Source organism: Cylas formicarius, unplaced genomic scaffold (assembly GCF_029955315.1).
Source record: "Cylas formicarius isolate icCylForm1 unplaced genomic scaffold, icCylForm1.1 PGA_scaffold_1__22_contigs__length_36826433, whole genome shotgun sequence".
Lineage (NCBI taxonomy): Eukaryota > Metazoa > Arthropoda > Insecta > Coleoptera > Brentidae > Cylas > Cylas formicarius.
The window spans coordinates 13,465,555-13,483,320 of NW_026844264.1; the positions used below are offsets into that span (position 1 = coordinate 13,465,555).

General features: G+C 33.2%; 2 protein-coding genes across 3 annotated transcripts in view; both read right to left on the bottom strand.

Moving 5' to 3' along the window:
* The window catches only part of LOC132696079 (retinal guanylyl cyclase 2), a 134,853-nt gene that overhangs the window by 68,579 nt on the left and 48,508 nt on the right, over positions 1-17,766 (bottom strand). For both annotated transcript variants that reach the window (XM_060660659.1, XM_060660658.1), the window contains exons 5-6: positions 10,477-10,629; positions 107-581 (exon numbers count right to left, since the gene is read on the bottom strand). In XM_060660659.1, coding sequence (XP_060516642.1) covers positions 107-581; positions 10,477-10,629 — 628 coding nt within the window. The remainder of the gene's footprint in view (positions 1-106; positions 582-10,476; positions 10,630-17,766) is intronic.
* On the bottom strand, positions 7,942-9,111 carry LOC132696080 (uncharacterized). Its single transcript, XM_060660660.1, has 2 exons — positions 8,698-9,111; positions 7,942-8,637 (listed from the first exon to the last, which is right to left on the bottom strand). Exons 1-2 carry the CDS (start codon positions 9,109-9,111, stop codon positions 7,942-7,944), a joined length of 1,110 nt encoding a protein of 369 aa, XP_060516643.1.

Here is a 17,766-nt window from a genome sequence, read left to right on the forward strand (position 1 = left end):
GGCCGCGATAATTTCAAAAATGAAAATTAACTCGTGAAATAATTAGTAACCGAGCAAATGGAAATTAGGATTTTGAGTGGAAATAGGTTTCCGTTTTCTCACTTACCTAAAAAGATTATCCGCTGAAAATTTACAAAACGCGTCGCACTCCTCTAACTGTTTATGCGTTAACACCCACTCTTGGAAGTTCCGGTCCACCGTCTCGATCTCAAACGAACTCGTATTCACACCCGATACCCTCAAAAGCGGACGAAACGAACCATCCGAACTAAGAGCGGTGAGAACAAAATATAAAGGATCGCGTATACTATCAACAGAAAAAAACCGTTTTACATTGTTCACCAAGTAAAGTTCAATGCTAAAATCGATCTGATTGTCAACGAAAAGTAGCACGTCTGGAGATGACGCGTGGTGGACACTGTTTGACGCATTGGCTTTGATTTTGAAGTGGTATCTCCATGATGGCAAGCTGAGTACGTCCAAAAATACAGATAGCGTATTGTCCGACGACAGGTTGAACTTGTCCGTTACTTGAGCAATAGTAAGACCCAATTCGTCAGCAGGTAGACATAAAACTACGGCTGAAACAAAATATTTGCTCTATAGTCGCACTTTATTGGTAGATGCGCAAGGTATGTGTTATCAATCTGGAGTAAATTGACTAATTCTGTAAGGTGTTCTGAAAGTATCTCTTCTGTTGTTTTGCCGGATCCTCTTTCAAAAAGCCAAAAATAGTGATTGCGACCTTCATACCTATAGTTACTGAGCAAACCCAATAAGCAATAATTTTCTTCTTACGACAATATTAAACAAGATTGCTTTCGAAAAATCGTCCCTGTGCACGGCAAGTTTGTAGAGCGTAGCGCGAAGCGGCTTTGTATTTTCAAAAGAAGCCGCTTCGCGTTTTCTTTTGCTAGAGAGACGCATTGCTTTTCTATCGTGCTCCTGCGGTCCACGATGGAACTTTCTCAAAACGATGTAAATATATTGTGAATACACCCTGTATATAGCGTCTTTCCCGTATCGCCGAATTTCAAAGTCAAGACAAACTTTGATAGATATAAAAAATACGTAATAAGTAATAACGATTTCCAAAGATATTATTCCAAGTATCTCGCTCACTCTGTAAGATAAACGAAACCTGAAACTCTCTAGATAGAATTTACGACACTGTTTAAATCAAATTATAAATCAATTTATAGTTTTCCATTTACGACGAATAATTTATCTACGAAAACGGTAATTCTCAGGGTCTTTTAGAATTGTTTTACCCATAATCGACACACTCTGTATATATTTTAACAAATCCGGAAATGGAAGTTATCGCCCTGAAACTTCCACGTTTCCTGGTCCAAGATTTCTCCCAAAATAGTAAATGGTTTTCGAGAAAATAAGGTTTATCTGAAACCATGCAGTGCATCGGAATAATCAATGACATTATCGCGTCTTGACTGAGCCCCGGAATAGTCATTTTCGTATGGATTTTTTCAAATATCTTGATCAGCGTGTGTGATAGACGAAATCAGCAAATACAAAACTTGTAGCTCTTGATGCGGCCACAATGTTTGAACCGATTATCCATATTTTTTACGATTTTTAATTTGAGGTTAATAATTTACACTGGAAAAGAACATATTTCTGGGTTTTTTAGATTTTTGTCTATAATTGGAAACCCATTTACATAATCGAAAAAATGTCTGAAATAAATGATATAGCACTGTATCTTTCGCGTTTGCTGATTAAATAATTTTGCCGATCGGGTGAATCATTATGGAAAAATAATGCCAGAATAACCAAAAAAAATATATTTTTTTTAACACTTGAAATTGTGGATTGTGAAATTTGATTCAACCCAATATTAAAATTTCGACTAGTTAAATGTAGGCAAGGACTTTTACTTCTCTACTAAATTTGAGGTCGATATCTGCAAATTTAGGACACTTAACGTATTTCTTATAATGCACGGAATATCGCGAGCACCCTGTACAATGGGTGAAAACCTTAAATGCAAAAGTTTTAGCGGTCTATACGGGCTATATCGTCATGTAAAAGAAACTAACATCTGAGATACAGTCTTTTAGTTATATCTAATTTTCAATATTAAGGGGACCCATTTTTCAGTTTTTTTGAACATGCGACCAACTCTGTACATTTTTGAAAATTATCAAGAATAAAAGTTTATGGAGCCAAATGCGTCTTCTCGTTCAAGAATTTTTTTTAAAAAACTTTCCAAACCCGCAACTCCCACAATTTCAATACATTCCGTTAGAGGACCAAACGATATTTGCCTGACCAATTTGAAGTCGATAGCTTCAAATTTCGGACACTTATCGTGTATTATAGCAACGTCCAAAAAACAGTCGAAAATAAAAAAAATGGACGCCGAAGCTTGAACGCAGTCATTTATGCAACCCATCGACGGTTAAAAAGGAGCAAACTTGAAGCGTATAGCTCAAACGGTTAGGAAGTTATCGTCGAAAAACCCTGGAACAGAGAACGGAGAACGGACAGACAGAAAAAAAAAATTTTTTGACGCTGATCGAACAAAATATGCTAAGATGGATAAAGTGAAATGGAAGCTAGAAAAAGATGAAACAAATAAAATTTTTAGTCGTACCACCCTTCCTAGAGTTATTTGTATAATGGGATACCACAAAACAGAAAAGTAAGTGGTAATGTTACCGCACAGATTGCGCATTTGGAAATTCAATTGAATTGATTGCTTATTGTCTGAGAAGAATATTAAAACTGATTTCAAAATTTTCTTTTAAAAAATATTCCGAATAACAGTGTCATTGTCCAAAAACTGAAATTCATTAATACCGTTTAAAAATTAGTATTTATTTTGTACTCTTAAAAATAATATAATCATTTAGCTGAACAGATGGGGCATACCGTTTTTCGTTTTCCTTCATGTCATTCCATCATCAACTCTAAACGGCATTTGTGGCACTAATTTAAACCAAATGTAATAACAAAAAAGTTTACTCCTCCTTTAAGTTTCAGTGTAATAAATTTCATTAAAAATTTAAATAAAAAAAATCAGAATTGAAGATTCTACATTTGCATATAAAATAACAAGAGCTCATTGTAATAAATCTTAATGATACTGACAACAAAAACAAAACCATGTGGACTATTTGTTTGTGAAGTAACATCTAAAGATTAAAACCATAATGAAATGGATACACAATGTCCTAATAAACTCGCAAATGACTTGCATCTATTAAACATAGCGCAAAGCATAATTAGTTATAGCGTGTGTGCCAGTTTTGAATGTAAGATTCGCGAGAATAATCTAAAAAGTTAAAACCCATTCAGTGAAAGAATTATAAGAAATATCAAAAAATCTCAAAAATACATACGGAAATGGAGATTAAATTCCAGTTAGTAAAATGACATTTTGTATAAGCGCATACTACAGTTCATATAATTAACTCTTTGACATGTAATATTTTTCCGAAGCAATAAAGGCCATTTAAAAATTATCCCAGTGTATAAAAAAGTCTTACAGACTTAAATAATAATCCACCAATTAGGCTTCTCCCAAGTTTGTCTAAAATATTTCAGATGGTTGAGAAAGTGTTCTCTATTGAAAAATTTTGATGAGAAACGCTCTTTATTTTCAGAATAAAAACACAGTTATCTGAAGGGAAGATCTAGAGTTTTAATTTGCCAGAATAACTGTCAGTCACAAACAAACAATAATACAACTTTGGGCATATTTCTTGATATAAGTAAAGCGTATAATTGTATGAATCGAACAGAAATGCCTACAACTGGATTTGATATTACTATCGGACAGGCAGCAACATTTAGTGATTCAGAATGATGATGGTCTTATGAAATCCAAAACCAGAGAAACCAAAATTAATTAACCAATCAACCAATTAATGAATTTCGTGTCTAAAACTTAACAGTATCGGCTATATTATTAGAGTGGTGTCTGTGTATTTAAATCTATAATGTTCTGGGAAGGAAATTTTGATAATCAGAGAGTTTTCGTTGTTCAAAAGAAACTCATCGGCAATATTAAAAAAATTAAATACCTAGACACTTGCAGGGCAGTTTTTCAAAAGTTAAACCTATAACTATTTTTTAGTGTCTACTATTTATTTACAAAAAACAAAGGCAAACTTTTACAGAGAAAAGCTAACACTATATGTGCCTCAAACTTTTAAATAAACTGCCGCTTTCCTTGAAACGTATAACTTGCTTAAAATTATTCAAGCAATAAATAAAGAGTATTTTGGTTAAAATTGAACCGTATAGCATTTAAACACTTTAGCTTTTTTTTGTGACGCTATTACCCATTTGTAATCGGGTATCAAATATATATAAATATCACTTATAATTATTAAAACACCTTAAAAGTCCGTCCCTGATGCTCTGTCCTACAATACCGACTGGTCAGAAGTTTTATTGCGGTCGGCAGGTTATTTCGATAATAACAGTCAAAAGTTAAGACGATATACTTTGAGACGTACAATAACCAGCATTGTAAACTACTACTACTGCAACACTGGTAAAATTTTGTAGCGAAACTTCTTCTTGAAGCAATTTCATCTTCACTTCTGTTTAAGTGGGGGTTTCTCGGCTTCTGTCGCTGTTACCTTCTGTAGCTTGAGCTCCAGATTTGGAGAAGGAGATCGATATCGTTAATCCGTTCTTTAATTACGTTAACTTCCGTAACGTCGAAACCACATCAGACGTCACGAATACACATTCGCACGCAAGATCAATCCATTCATTTTCGGACAAGCTTCCAACACGTGGATACAAACTAAAACCTAACTAACTGACATTAATTGTTCCCCGGTTCGAAATTAATTCAAATCCCGTCATCTCATTAACCGCCTAAACTCGTTATCGTCAAATCCTCCCCCTTTCTCCATTCTACTGAGAATAACAACAAACTCGAAGCTTATATTATCCGATGCCGCCATAGTTGAATAAATAACCGACGAATTGTTATGAAGCGACGATGTTTCATAAAAGCAATTGAGAGTGTTGCTTATAAATGTGGTTTAAATATAGCTATTTTTAAATAATTATAAATATAGCGATAATCGCGGTACGTTTTTTAAGTTCGTACCACCAGGTTGGAGAAGTCACTAGCATTGATAACAAAAATTACTGAGAACCAGGTTGGAGAAGTCACGACCATTGGTAAAAAAAGTTGCTGAGAATGAAAGACTGCCCTGAGGGAACTTGTTACCGTCTGATCCATCTTTTGGTAGTACTTAGCAGCCATTATACAATGATATTTAAAGCGAATACTGTCAAAATTGGAGGATTTCTCTTTTCAGACCAAAAAATACAAAGCACAATTCGTTACCCTGTTCTGGAAAGCGTGATATTGAAACGAATTCGGAAATTGGAACACTATTTAAGGGTAATTGTGGACGTCAAGCATTCCAGAAGGCTTGCGCATCTCTATTCTGTCACCTTTGTGGACACAACTGAAGATTGTTGAGCATTGTTCCAACCCTCCGACAGACAACTCCCCAAGTACCTATAATCTGTTATTCCCTACAAAAACCTTCGATTTTAATAAATATGGGCCAGCCTTTTGTGCTGACCTCTGTCGAAGTTTTTCTCATAACCAACGAAACCAAGGAAGACATTTTTCTTCACTTCACAAAATTTCAGAATCTATGTTGAATTCCTAAAAATATGGGCTGGGATAACCACAATGTCAGCACGATATTCAGTTTGAGTCTTTCTAAAGTTTTTTTTTAGTTGGACCCCCAAAGTCCAAAACCATTCCATCTTAAAAATCTAAAATATAGATAAAACCTACAATTTTGTTCTATATAGTCGGGGATTGTATTGTTAGATAGAGAGATCAATTTAATCCTAATCTTGATCGTAACCATGTAGATATAGTACATTTTTACGAATTTCCGTTATACCGATCATTTGGATCAATACCAATTTGACTATGAAAAGGTAGTCGATTAAGTAATTCCCACTCCAATTTAAATAACAATTTCACTGCCAAGATTTAAGAAGTTATCTGAATTTTTGGCCGCTATGTGTTGCTGTGGATTATATTCTAATTAAAACTTTTCCCGTTTTTCTGTTTCGGGAAAATTCAAAATTAGGTAAATCCTAACTTACGCGCCGACGCTTATTCATAAACAAAGTAAATTGACCGTCCCCAATTTAAAGCCCACATAATTTCACCAAAAATCTTTTCCTTCCCCGGAGATTAACCAGTCAATTAATTTTAATTCAAGAGCCGCGTGAAATGCGGCCATAGGCCCTTTATTATTGCAGATTACGTTTCAATTAATTCTTTTGCGTCCCACTTTTTTGTATGACCCTGCTTTGTTTATAATGATGACGTGGGTGGTTTTCTTTTTTTTTTTTTCATTTCTTTGACTAAACCGCGACACTAGTTTTTTGAACTTTATTTCTAAAACCAGCTGACTAAATAAAAGAATGAAAGACCTCGGACCAGTTAAATTAAATTTAATCTCAGTTATTATGCAGCTATAATTGGATGATTTAGAGGTATTCTATAACTAGTATCCAAAAATAATTTAATAAAATACAAAACATATTTTCGTTATTGTTTAAGATTGTATTGAAAATATGACATATTTGTAATTATATCTTCTATAATGAAATAAAATAAGGTAAAAATACACAGAGAAATATAGAAAGAGTAGGATAATGCTCCATATGCCGTTGCTGTATCATTTTAGTAGATGAAATGTGTAAGAAAGAAAACTGCTTATATAATTGTATACATTTGCACTATTTATAGAGATCAGTCCCTCTAATAAGCTATAGGCATCCGACACGGTCTATCTCTCAGATAGTAACCCTAATTCTATTGAATTCAGTACACGAGTATTTATATATTGTCAATATTTCTGTTTGCATCACATTAATAATAATACAGGCGTGACACTAAGTCAATAAATCCGTCGAAATCATTGAGAGTGGTTGAGCTAATGGAGAGGAACATTAAACTAAATTTCTTGAATGTAATCAGTTCTTCCATTTAAGAAAATTCCGAGAATACATAGAAATTTTTAAGCAACGAAATAATCTTAACCGCGACTCAGATCTTTCACTAATATGTGAATCAGTCATGCGTGAGATGTCCATCACGTAGCTACGCCACCCTCAAATAATATATAAGCAGGAATAAGTTAGAATGCGAGCCAGTTTAAGTTAAGCTCTGAAAAATTCAATAGAATGATTGACGAAATATTTGCAAATAGTGTTTTCAATACCGCTTGCAGTATTTTAGTGATAGTCAAAGAATGTTCCTCTACTAGATAAGACAGCCAGCAAATGCACATAATTTTAAATATAAATAAAGGTTTTAAAACATTGCATAATAGTATATTATTTAACGAGCGTATTATGAAGGCCATAATAAACGAGGATGATTTATAAAACGAGCCGCTTGCGGCGAGTGTTATAATCATCTGAGTTTATTATGGTCCATAATACTCGAGTCAAATACTATACTTTATCTACAACCATCCACTTATATAGGGTACCTCACCGGAATTGAAATGTGTCATTTTATTGTGAAAAAAAACTATACACGGGAGAAACCTGAAAATTCGGTAGGAAGCTAATGCTGATGGCAGAGCAATTCAGCTAGAATATTCTCAAGATGGTGGCACTTCCGGTTAGGCCGGAAGTGGATGTTAACTTGCTTTATATGAAATGGAACATAATATCATACATTTTTAGATTCTACCATTCACTCAATATCAACACTGGTTACTGTTTATGTATGCTGTTTATGTTATATGTTTATGTGTTATGAGTTGTGATGTAATAAGGAATAAATTCAATGAAAGTCCTGGATTGAACATTTAATAAGTTTAATAATATTTAATTAACATTTACACTTCAGCACACAATTATTTTTAAATTGACGCTTAATAGGATCATTATGTATTACTCTGTCTATTTCATAAAATTGATTGTTATATTAGGGCAGTTATTGAAATTCATCGTAGTTGGTGTAGTACCAATACTAATGTCCGTGGTGTCTTTACTAATCGAAAAAGTGTTATGAGAAGATTCGCTCGTAATAGTAGACATACCTGGATATTGTGAGGGGGTAGAAACAAAAGTACTGTTATTAATATTACAATTAGGGTTGATTTGACTTAATATTTTAGTAGCTGCATCGGTCTTGTTCTTCTGCGAGTCTGCAATATAGCCTTCAGCTACAGAAGCCGACTTCCAGCCTCCGTGGCGCTTCAGAGCTGTCATACTTGCCCCTGCGTCGACATACAATGTGGCTGAAGATCGTCGTAGACAGTGCCCGGTATATCTTTCTGGGTTTTTGATTTGTAAGAAACTTGCAATTTCTCTGCCCATTTTGGCAAACTTGTTAATGCCGATAACTTGTTTTGTGCATTTTCCATTTTGAAAATTCATAAAAAAAGAATCTGATGCATTTGGCAGTCTCAGATTTGCATATTTTTTAACAATATCATGGAACTTCTCAGTAATAGTAAAATTCCTAGGGATCTTGGTCTTCGTAACGGGAACTATTACTCTAGTGCAACCTTCATAAAATGTAACGTGTTGTATTTTCATTGCATGTAGTTCATTTGAGCGGCATGCACCCATCACTCCCATAATTAATGCAACCTAAAAAATTAACACCTCTTGGTAAATACCGTAGGTATGTAACGTCTTATCATTCCTTACCTTTGTAGCCAAATATTTTGTATCAGGAGCTTCATAAATAAATTTATTTATTTCCTGTCCGGTAAATGCCTTAGATTTTTTGGGTTGATAGCCTTCTGATTGTCTTTTTAATAAAGCATGTAGCTTCGCGTAGTGGTCGATCTTGACATTGTGTTTAATATAAAGTGTGCTTTTCAGCATGGAATAAAACGTCCACAAGGAGGACGACTTATACTTTTTAGCCAATTCTTTGAAATACACTAATAATGTATCTTCAGAGAAGGAGGTGGCCTTGTTTCTTGATCGCCAATCCATGAAATTGTTGTAGGCAATTTCATAATTGTTTCTTGATTTCTTGGGAAGTAAATCCAGAGACGCAGCTTCCGCTGCCGCTCGAATTTCCGGGGGTGTTAGTACTTCGTTTTCAGAATCCATTTTTATTAAATCTTATGTTTTAATTGCAAGGCGAAATTTTAAAGCTTCTCTATATGAATATTATTTACTTTACAATTATTATTTCATGAAAGAAAATGTTTGTATTCACGATGAGCGTCGCGTCGGGTAAGCTGTCGCTATGGATACCCGCTGCGCGCTGTCAGATTTAGCCTGCACGGCCTACTAATTCTTTTTAATTATTGTCATATTGGTTTGTATTTTTTGAACTGTTTTTGAATAATAGAATTGAATTGGTAACGTGTGTATGACTTTAATATGGGTAACTTTATAGTAAATTTTCATAAAAATAATAAATGAAATGTGTGAATTCTGCGCCGATTAATTGAAGCCCGGATTATTAAGAATTCCAGAATATTTTATTACACTTGTTGTTTTATGATATAATTACACTTGTTTTTTTATGATATAATTACACTTGTTGTATTATGCGTAGCATAATACTCTCACTGTCAGAAGTATTATGCGTCTATTATTAAATGGTTGTAGATAAAATAAATATATTCCCTGTCAATATAGGTTAATTATTAAAGAACTATTTTTTATTATGAGCTTTATTTATAAATTTGTGAATATATAAATGAAAGAAAGTAAAGTAAAAAGAATAAATAATTTAATAATATTCAATAACTTTTTTTTTTGGTGAGTGAGAACTTAAGCATCCGTTATAATAGGCAAATTTGTCTGGTAACTACCCAGGGTGTTTCAGAAATCAGATTTTAAAGGTCTATTTATCAGCCATATTTTGTTTTATGTTTTTCCTATAATCGTTTGTACTAACTTGCCTCGTTTTCGAGATACAGAGTGCCAAAAATCATTGGGTCATTTATTTTGACATTTTTTGCTCATTTTGACAAAATTTTATTTCTCTTTCATCTGTTTCTTATTTTTTGATAATCCAGTGATGCCGCAGAGCGTGATTAAACTAATATATATTTAGATCAAGCAATCAAAAATGAAACATTTTTTTTGTATCTAGCTCCATCTTTAAAATAAAAATTAGGAACCGACTTTATAAAAACTTCAAAAATTTGTTTCATAAATCTGGTATTGTTTATTTCAAGTTATTGTACTTACAATAAAATTATTTATTTTAGTTTTTCAAGTCATTCGGAAAAAAAAACGAGATACGTACGACTCACGTTAATATGAACAAGTGGCCTGTTATTGACTGATAAATGCTCTCTTGAAGTCCTTGTGTTAAATTCTGAAACAGTGAAATGGTCGCAGCTACCCCATCCCTGCATCAGTAGGAAATCAGCAAAGAAAATCGTTCACCTTTTCCAATCACCAAAGAAGAAAAAACAACCTAACATCAACGTAATTAACGAAATTGCCACCACTTACCCCTGCAAGGTTTGGTCTTCAGTATCCGTAGTTTATTTTCTACGTGTCGTCGTGAGCTGTTTTTGTCGAACGTGAAAAAGTATTTCGGCACGATTCCCAATTCTCTCAGCTCAACGTCGAGGTTTCGTGAAAGAGACGGCCACCAGCCAGAAACTGAAATTAAATTCGGAGATAATTAAATGTTGCCCCTTTTTTTCCGCCGCAAACCAACGTGTACGGTTTCGCTAATGTCTCCTATTCAGTGTCAGTTTGAGTGAACACGGGCACGCCGCTGGCGATCCAACTCGTAGTCGAGACGGCAACAGCGCGGAGTGACAGGATAAGTTTCATTTTAAGAGAAAATTTATCGTACCCCAAACTTGACCTTACATTTTGCTATTTTCTCTGGAGTGTTTAAGATGGTGCTTTAAGTTTAGAACGTCCTTGTTTGGGGGAAATTTATTGCCTCCTGCAATAATTTACGACCAAAGTAGGAAATTAATTAAATAGTGTGTTTATTTCCGCTGACTTGTCGCATCGCTCCGACGGATGTTTTTGTTTTTGTACGACAACAGATGTACGATACTTTTGCAAGGTATTTCAGTTATCTTTAAAGACTACAAGATAGTTTTTGCGCCATTCTTGTGAAGCAAAAGACGACGGAAACGAAATTACTCTATACCTTTTGAAAAGTGTATTTTAAAGCGTATCTTCTCTACCTGACTTGAAACGCTAATTGTTGTTAATTTTTCAAAGAAACTTCCACAGGTTACTGTAATACTTTTTATAAAACTTCTGGATTCCTCCTGCGTCGGTTTTTGTTGAGTCGAGCTAGCTAACGTTTCGCCAATCACCCTGTTGGCTTGTTCAGAAGAAATCCAGAAGTTTTATAAAAACTAATGATTGTTCTTTGCACAACTTTCAGCGTAGATTCAGCGCCGTGTAGAGTAAGAGATCAGTTCAAAGGAAATTTAACGCTACTTTGTTATTTTAATGGATCCTATTTTTATTAAGATTGCCAATTTGTAGGACCAATTAAAATACATAGCGAAACTCATATTTGGATAGTTTGACAACTTTCATTAACGAAATCAAGATAAACGCATTGTTTTTAGATAGGGTTCGCTGGCATTCACAAAAATCCTTTAGTCAACTTCAACTTGAAGAAAATTGTGAAGAAAGTGAAAGAAATGTTAGTAGTAATTAATAAATATACCTTACTATATAACTACTTTTAATATAACACTTTTATTTTAAAAATAACTCATAACCTTTAATATGGCGCTTATAAACATGGAAAAGGCGCAAATTTTTTAATAGATCCCTAAGTGAGGTCCGGGATGTTTCTAAATAACGTTTCTGTGTTCTTTAAAAATGCTATGAAATTATTGTATAAGTATCGTTTGAAAAGGTTATTCGCGGTAAAACAGTATTACAAAATACTTATACAATGATTTTATAGCAGCATTGAAAAATAGATGCTCAGGCTTAGATGTAAATACAATGTTTTCAAATTGAAATGACAAGTTACCAGATCAAATACTGCAAGTAGCTGTACTAGGCTTACACCTCAGAGTCAGAGTTCTTAAATGCTACGTTTTCTCAATACTAACACATGGGGTGGAAGCTTGGACTCTAACCGACGCTGCATGTAAACGTCTGGAAGCATTTGAGATGTGGTGCTACAGACGCATGCTTAGAATATCATGGACCTACCGCGTAACCAACGAAGCCGTCCTACAGCGTATGAGAAAACAAAAAGAGGTCTTAAACGTAATCAAGGAACGCAAACTATCATACTTCGGCCATGTTATGCGAAACCAGAAATATAGCCTACTCCAGCTTATTATGCAGGGCAAGCTTAACGGCAAAAGAGGTCCTGGAAGACGAAGAATATCGTGGCTGCGAAATCTAAGACAATGGACGGGAATGACATCTATGGATCTATTTCGGGCTGCAGCAAATAAAATCAGATGGGCCATAGTAATCGCCAACGTCCACTGAGGATAAGGCACAGGAAGAAGAAGAAGAAGCTGTACTAGCTCGCTCTCTCTCTCTCTCTCTCTCTCTCTCTCTCACACACACACACACACACTCTCGTTTATTTCACTTTTTTTTTGCGCTTTTTACAAGGGTTTGTACTAGATTTCTTTGAATGACAGACACTTGATTTTCACGGTAAATTATATAGGGTGATCCAAGTAGTAACATTTTTTAAAAAAATAGTAACAGTTAAAAATCATTTTTTTTAGTGCAACTGCATATTTGAGATCAACGTGAATTCGTCCAGAGATAAATTATTGGACTGGTTGCATTTTTAAAAAATTAGTTTTTCTATTACTTTTATTTAATTCAAAAATATTTTTATTTTTATAAGATAATAATGCCGACAAAAATTATTTTTTAAATGTTCCTCTAATGCTCTCCTAAATTATTGGGTTGATGGCGGCTTCATAAAGTTTACAGAATTTGGCTTAAATTGAATTTTATCCATATTATTTTTTTTTTGTTTCTAATAAAGCATTGCTTGCCGTTCTATTACACTCTGAATGCCAAATCCGATCTTACAATCGAAACTTTTGATAGACTTTATTGATATTAATGTCATTTTTCCTATTTATGACAAGATGGTTGCCTCAAATATGAAGTTCATTTCGATTTCAATAATGGAAAACGTGGCGACTTGAATTAAATCATTTTTATCCTTTACGACATACCTATAAAATTAAACTGAATTTGAATTAACACAATTCTGATATGCAGTGCCCGCGTAAATGATGGAACCCCCTTTAATTTTTGACCCTTCTATATAGCACGGTGAAATTTGGCATTCACGTATATAATTAAACTGACTAATTTTTGAGGGGTCATGTGACACTTCTTTTTAAAGGTCTTTTGACGTTCTATTCGCATACCAATTTTGAAAACATTTGATTCTTCAGTTTTGGAAAGACATAATTATAATTATTGTAAGATTGTAAGATTTCCTGTAAATACATCATCAGAGAGAGCCAGACGAACAACTAAAATGAATTTCAAAGAGACAAAGTTTTTCAGCAGGACTTTTCCTAACAGGACCCCTGGACTTTTTTCTTTCGGAATATCTAAAAAGTGAAATTTATGTTACAAAACAAAATTCAGTTAAAGATCAGAAAGACGGAGTTGAGAAATGTTTGCAGTGTAATTCCCTGAGAAACTTTGCATATCGTTAGGAACATTTAATAAAATAGTTGATAAAATGATAAAACTATTTTTTTAAAATTTATGCTAAGTTCAAATAATAGAAAAGTATTAAAGCATTTGCAAGCATTCATTTGACCATCTTGCAAAAACTGAAGCATCAAATGTATTCAAGATGGGTATGCGAATAGAACGTGAAAAGACTGCTGTCATTTTCACATTTTGATTATATACGTGTATGCCAAATTTCACCATGGTACAAAAATAAAATGGGGTTCCATCATTTACGAGGACACTGTATCATTTACCTATATAAAAGTATTCGCGAAAACAAATTTGTTTCTCTAGTTGCGCACCTATTTCTATTTCAACAGCCACAATGTTGTCAAAATTCAAATATTTCTTAATGTTCTATATTTTGTATGGAAATTATTGTCTTTTTGTTTTTATAGTCATTTGCTGTGAAACATTTAGGCTACTTTTACCGAACCCATCAATTCCTGTTCAAGAGTTCATAATTATTGTTGGTTATCATCGGCAAAAATAACTGATATTGCAGGAAGCAGCCCATGGTCGGATGCGTTGATTCACCTTAATATTTTTACTGCTTTCGGAGAGCTGTGTGGTATCTTTTTCGTCACTTGAATCGACATTGGTACTATCTCGGCTCTAATTGTGATCAGCGATAGATGATGTCACAACCATTTGATTTACAGTATCTTAAGATGAATTTAAAATTCGTTTAATTTTTTTTCCAATTAGAAATTTGGCCCGGCATGTTATAGCTTTGCAGTAGACTCAATTCTGAATTAGCATAAAAAAATAGATTAGTATTAAAGAATGTCGCGTAAGATAAAATTGCTATTTTAAAGCGCTTTTTATTTTATTAGCTGTTTCATTATTTTATTTCAAGCGTCAATAAATAAAATGACCTTTAAGGCAAAAATGAGGCAACATGCAAATTGTTTTGAAGGTAAATCTCCAGAACAACTATAAATTCTTGCTATAAAAGTCTTACAAAAAACAAAATTTTATTTTTATTATGATATCCTGCATCCCCAATAAAATCCTTTTTAAAACAACTATTAAATGAATTTAGCTCAAGCATACATAGTTTTATAAATATTGACTTATGACCATGATTAGACACATTTGATACGAAGCCTTTAATAATGTTTTATTAATCAGTCTCATCAACAACCATAAGGCACTTTAATAAAATATATCAGTTTCTAAAGCATATATACTTGGGTTATAACTCAAAAAAAGTAGAAAATTTGTTGTGCACGCCAGTGACTTCTACATAAAACTATGTAACAAAAGCTTTATTTAGCTTTTTGATTAATTTTACATTTTCATATTGACATATTTAAACTAATAGTTTTCGATAAAGATTTTCATACTTAATTTTTACGAAGGCATCTCAGACGCCAGAAGTTATGAGTTAATTACTTATGTTGCTTTATTTATATATAGATATTCAGAAACACGAAAGGAAATTCCAAAGTAGACGATGGTAATTCTACTTTCGTGCTTTACCTAAAAGCAATAATTGAACTGAATTATTGAATGATTTTTAGTTCGCGTGCTTTTTAGTTATTCCATGCGGAGCGGAATAGTGGGTCAACATTGAATGCGATGCGCTCTTTTCCTATTTGGCATTTAGTTTCAAAGTTTTTCACTTGGTAAAACAAAACGATATATCGGGGAGGATGTTTTCGACAATCTGATTTCAAAAAATTTAACAATCTGAATACGTTTTCAATATACACCTGCGAAAGTGGATCCTTAAATTATTACTTGGTAAAAACAAGCTTGGTGTAGATTCAGGGCAGCTGTTTTTTGTTATAGAATGGTTTCAGTCTGAGATTAATCAGTGCCCTAGCAGTTCCTAGCTCACAATCCCACAAGAAAAGTCATATAAGAAATTTCTTAGTTGTAATAAGATCGTAGTGGGGTCCTTTTTAAAGGTTTGTTGTCGCGAGGAAATTAATGACTTTAGTAAAGCGAAAATAAAAAAACTTTACAAATATTACGACAGAAGTCACCATGCACACATTTTTCATAAATTTGTTAGTCCCTAGTTTTTCCCTCTATAAGTATTTATTTCTTTTTTAAAAACAGACGTCTACATTATTATCGTAATTTTGTAAACCAGTCAAAATATAAATAATATATGACGGCGTTGATTTCATTGCAAAACTCTTCCCATTTACGGAGTGTAGGTAGTGCCACCCGCAATCGGGTCAGTTGATGGGTTTTACCTGTTATCCCAGCAACCAACACTGAAAATGGTGCCAAAGGCGTTTCGATAGAATATTTGTAAAAGGGAGATAACTTTATTTTAATATAATATAGGAAGTAATTTACCATATATAACGTATCATATATATTTCGCCACCACAAAGTTGTAAGCGTTTTCCTCTTACATCCAAAATTAATATCACCCATTTTAATGTGTCCAAAAAAAAGGTTTTCCTTCAAATATTGTTGCAATTATGGAAATTCCCTAAGATTTTCGATATGTTTTGTTCATGGTCGTATTGGCTATATTAGCAATGGTTTTTAAGGTATTGAGAATTGAAAAATTTTATTTGGTTGCATTTTGTCTACTGCAAACGCCTATAAAAACTAAAGAATTCAAAAATAACTTTTACATATTTATATTTTTACAGCTTGAAAAACACATCACGTGTCAAAAATATTGGAATGTAAAAGTCAGTTGGCTCTAGGGTTGTGGAATTGGCCGGTTAAATTTTTTTTACTTGACGAATAATTTTAAAAATTCCATGAAATTTATATTCATTTATCTATTTTTATTGTCGCTAAGTATCGTATTCGGATATTCCTTGAAGAGAGTTATAGGTAAATTGGATATCACACTACAATTGCAAAATGTTATTTAAAACATTTTTTCAATAGTCAATTAAGAAATGGTCAATTAACCAACCCCAACACTATTTGGCTTTAAATTGTTCCAAATGGACCAAGATATCTCTTTTCAAGGGTCATTAGCTCAAAAATAATTAAGAATAAAGTCATTTATTAAAAAAATCTCTTACCAATTTCTTAACATCAAATTATTCAGCCAGCCATCATCACAACAATTGAAATGCAATCTTTCCTATAATATCTTAGTGTATACTAACAAAATTTCGGCAATTAAATTTACTTTTAAAATATTGATAGAGAACCGATAATTATAAAAAATTTAGCAACTTGGATCTAGCTTGATGCGGTGAGACCCTTCGCCTCTTCTTTATGAGATGGCGGACTGCTTGTCGTCAGTTCCTTGTTATCACTTTTATCAATATCTTTATCAAACAATAACTTAAGGGTTTTCATTTTGAACGTCCTGTTTTGTCTCATGTTTGTGTAAATTTGTTATAAGTAGTGGTTCTTTATTTATCCACTTCAAATTCATTATTTTTTTTGCTGAACTAGTCGAATCTTTCTTGTTCTCTCCAAGATGAAGTTGTATTCTTATCTGTGCGTGATATTTTGCGTTATCCATAACTGCCGGCTGATTTTGTACGCCGAAAAATATCTTGTCATTTCAACAAAATAGTCTTCAAAAACATCCAAATTCATATCTTCGTGTTATCTGCCTTATAGTATGACTGAAAGGTTAGCAAACTTAATACCCGTTTGCTATTGCCACATTTTTAGGATTATATAACGTTCATCAAGATGAAAAGATTTTATTTCGCACTTTTTAGAACTGCTTTATAGTTCTCAAGCTTCGTCGCCAGCAAACAATTGTTATGCTTTTCTCACAACATATATTTATTTATAAAAGTGTTCAATACAATTTTTCTAGTTTATATCTATATATCTTCACCAAGCTCCATTAAAATTAAATCTAAAATTACAATTTTGGTTTCAAGATTCATCAAGTCTGTGGTGTGTCTGGAATTTTCAAAAACAAAGGCAAGGCGGTATCAAAAATAATTTTATTTCAGAAAGATTATCTACGCATATGAAATTGTGCGGGACTGTACGGAATTTCCTATTTTATTAATCTGCACTTTTCTCAGATAGCCTAGGGCTATACCTATCAAATATTACAACTCCAGCAAATATGGTAAAAGCAAAAATCAAGCAATAGTGGAAACACCCATTCAGCCCAAT

Excerpts from the sequence above, each read along its gene's own strand:
- LOC132696080 (XM_060660660.1), bottom strand. The coding sequence starts at position 9,111 with ATGGATTCTGAAAACGAAGTACTAACACCCCCGGAAATTCGAGCGGCA. Across the intron at positions 8,638-8,697 it reads CAAAATATTTGGCTACAAAG|GTTGCATTAATTATGGGAGT; the intron begins GTAAGGAATGAT and ends TTAATTTTTTAG.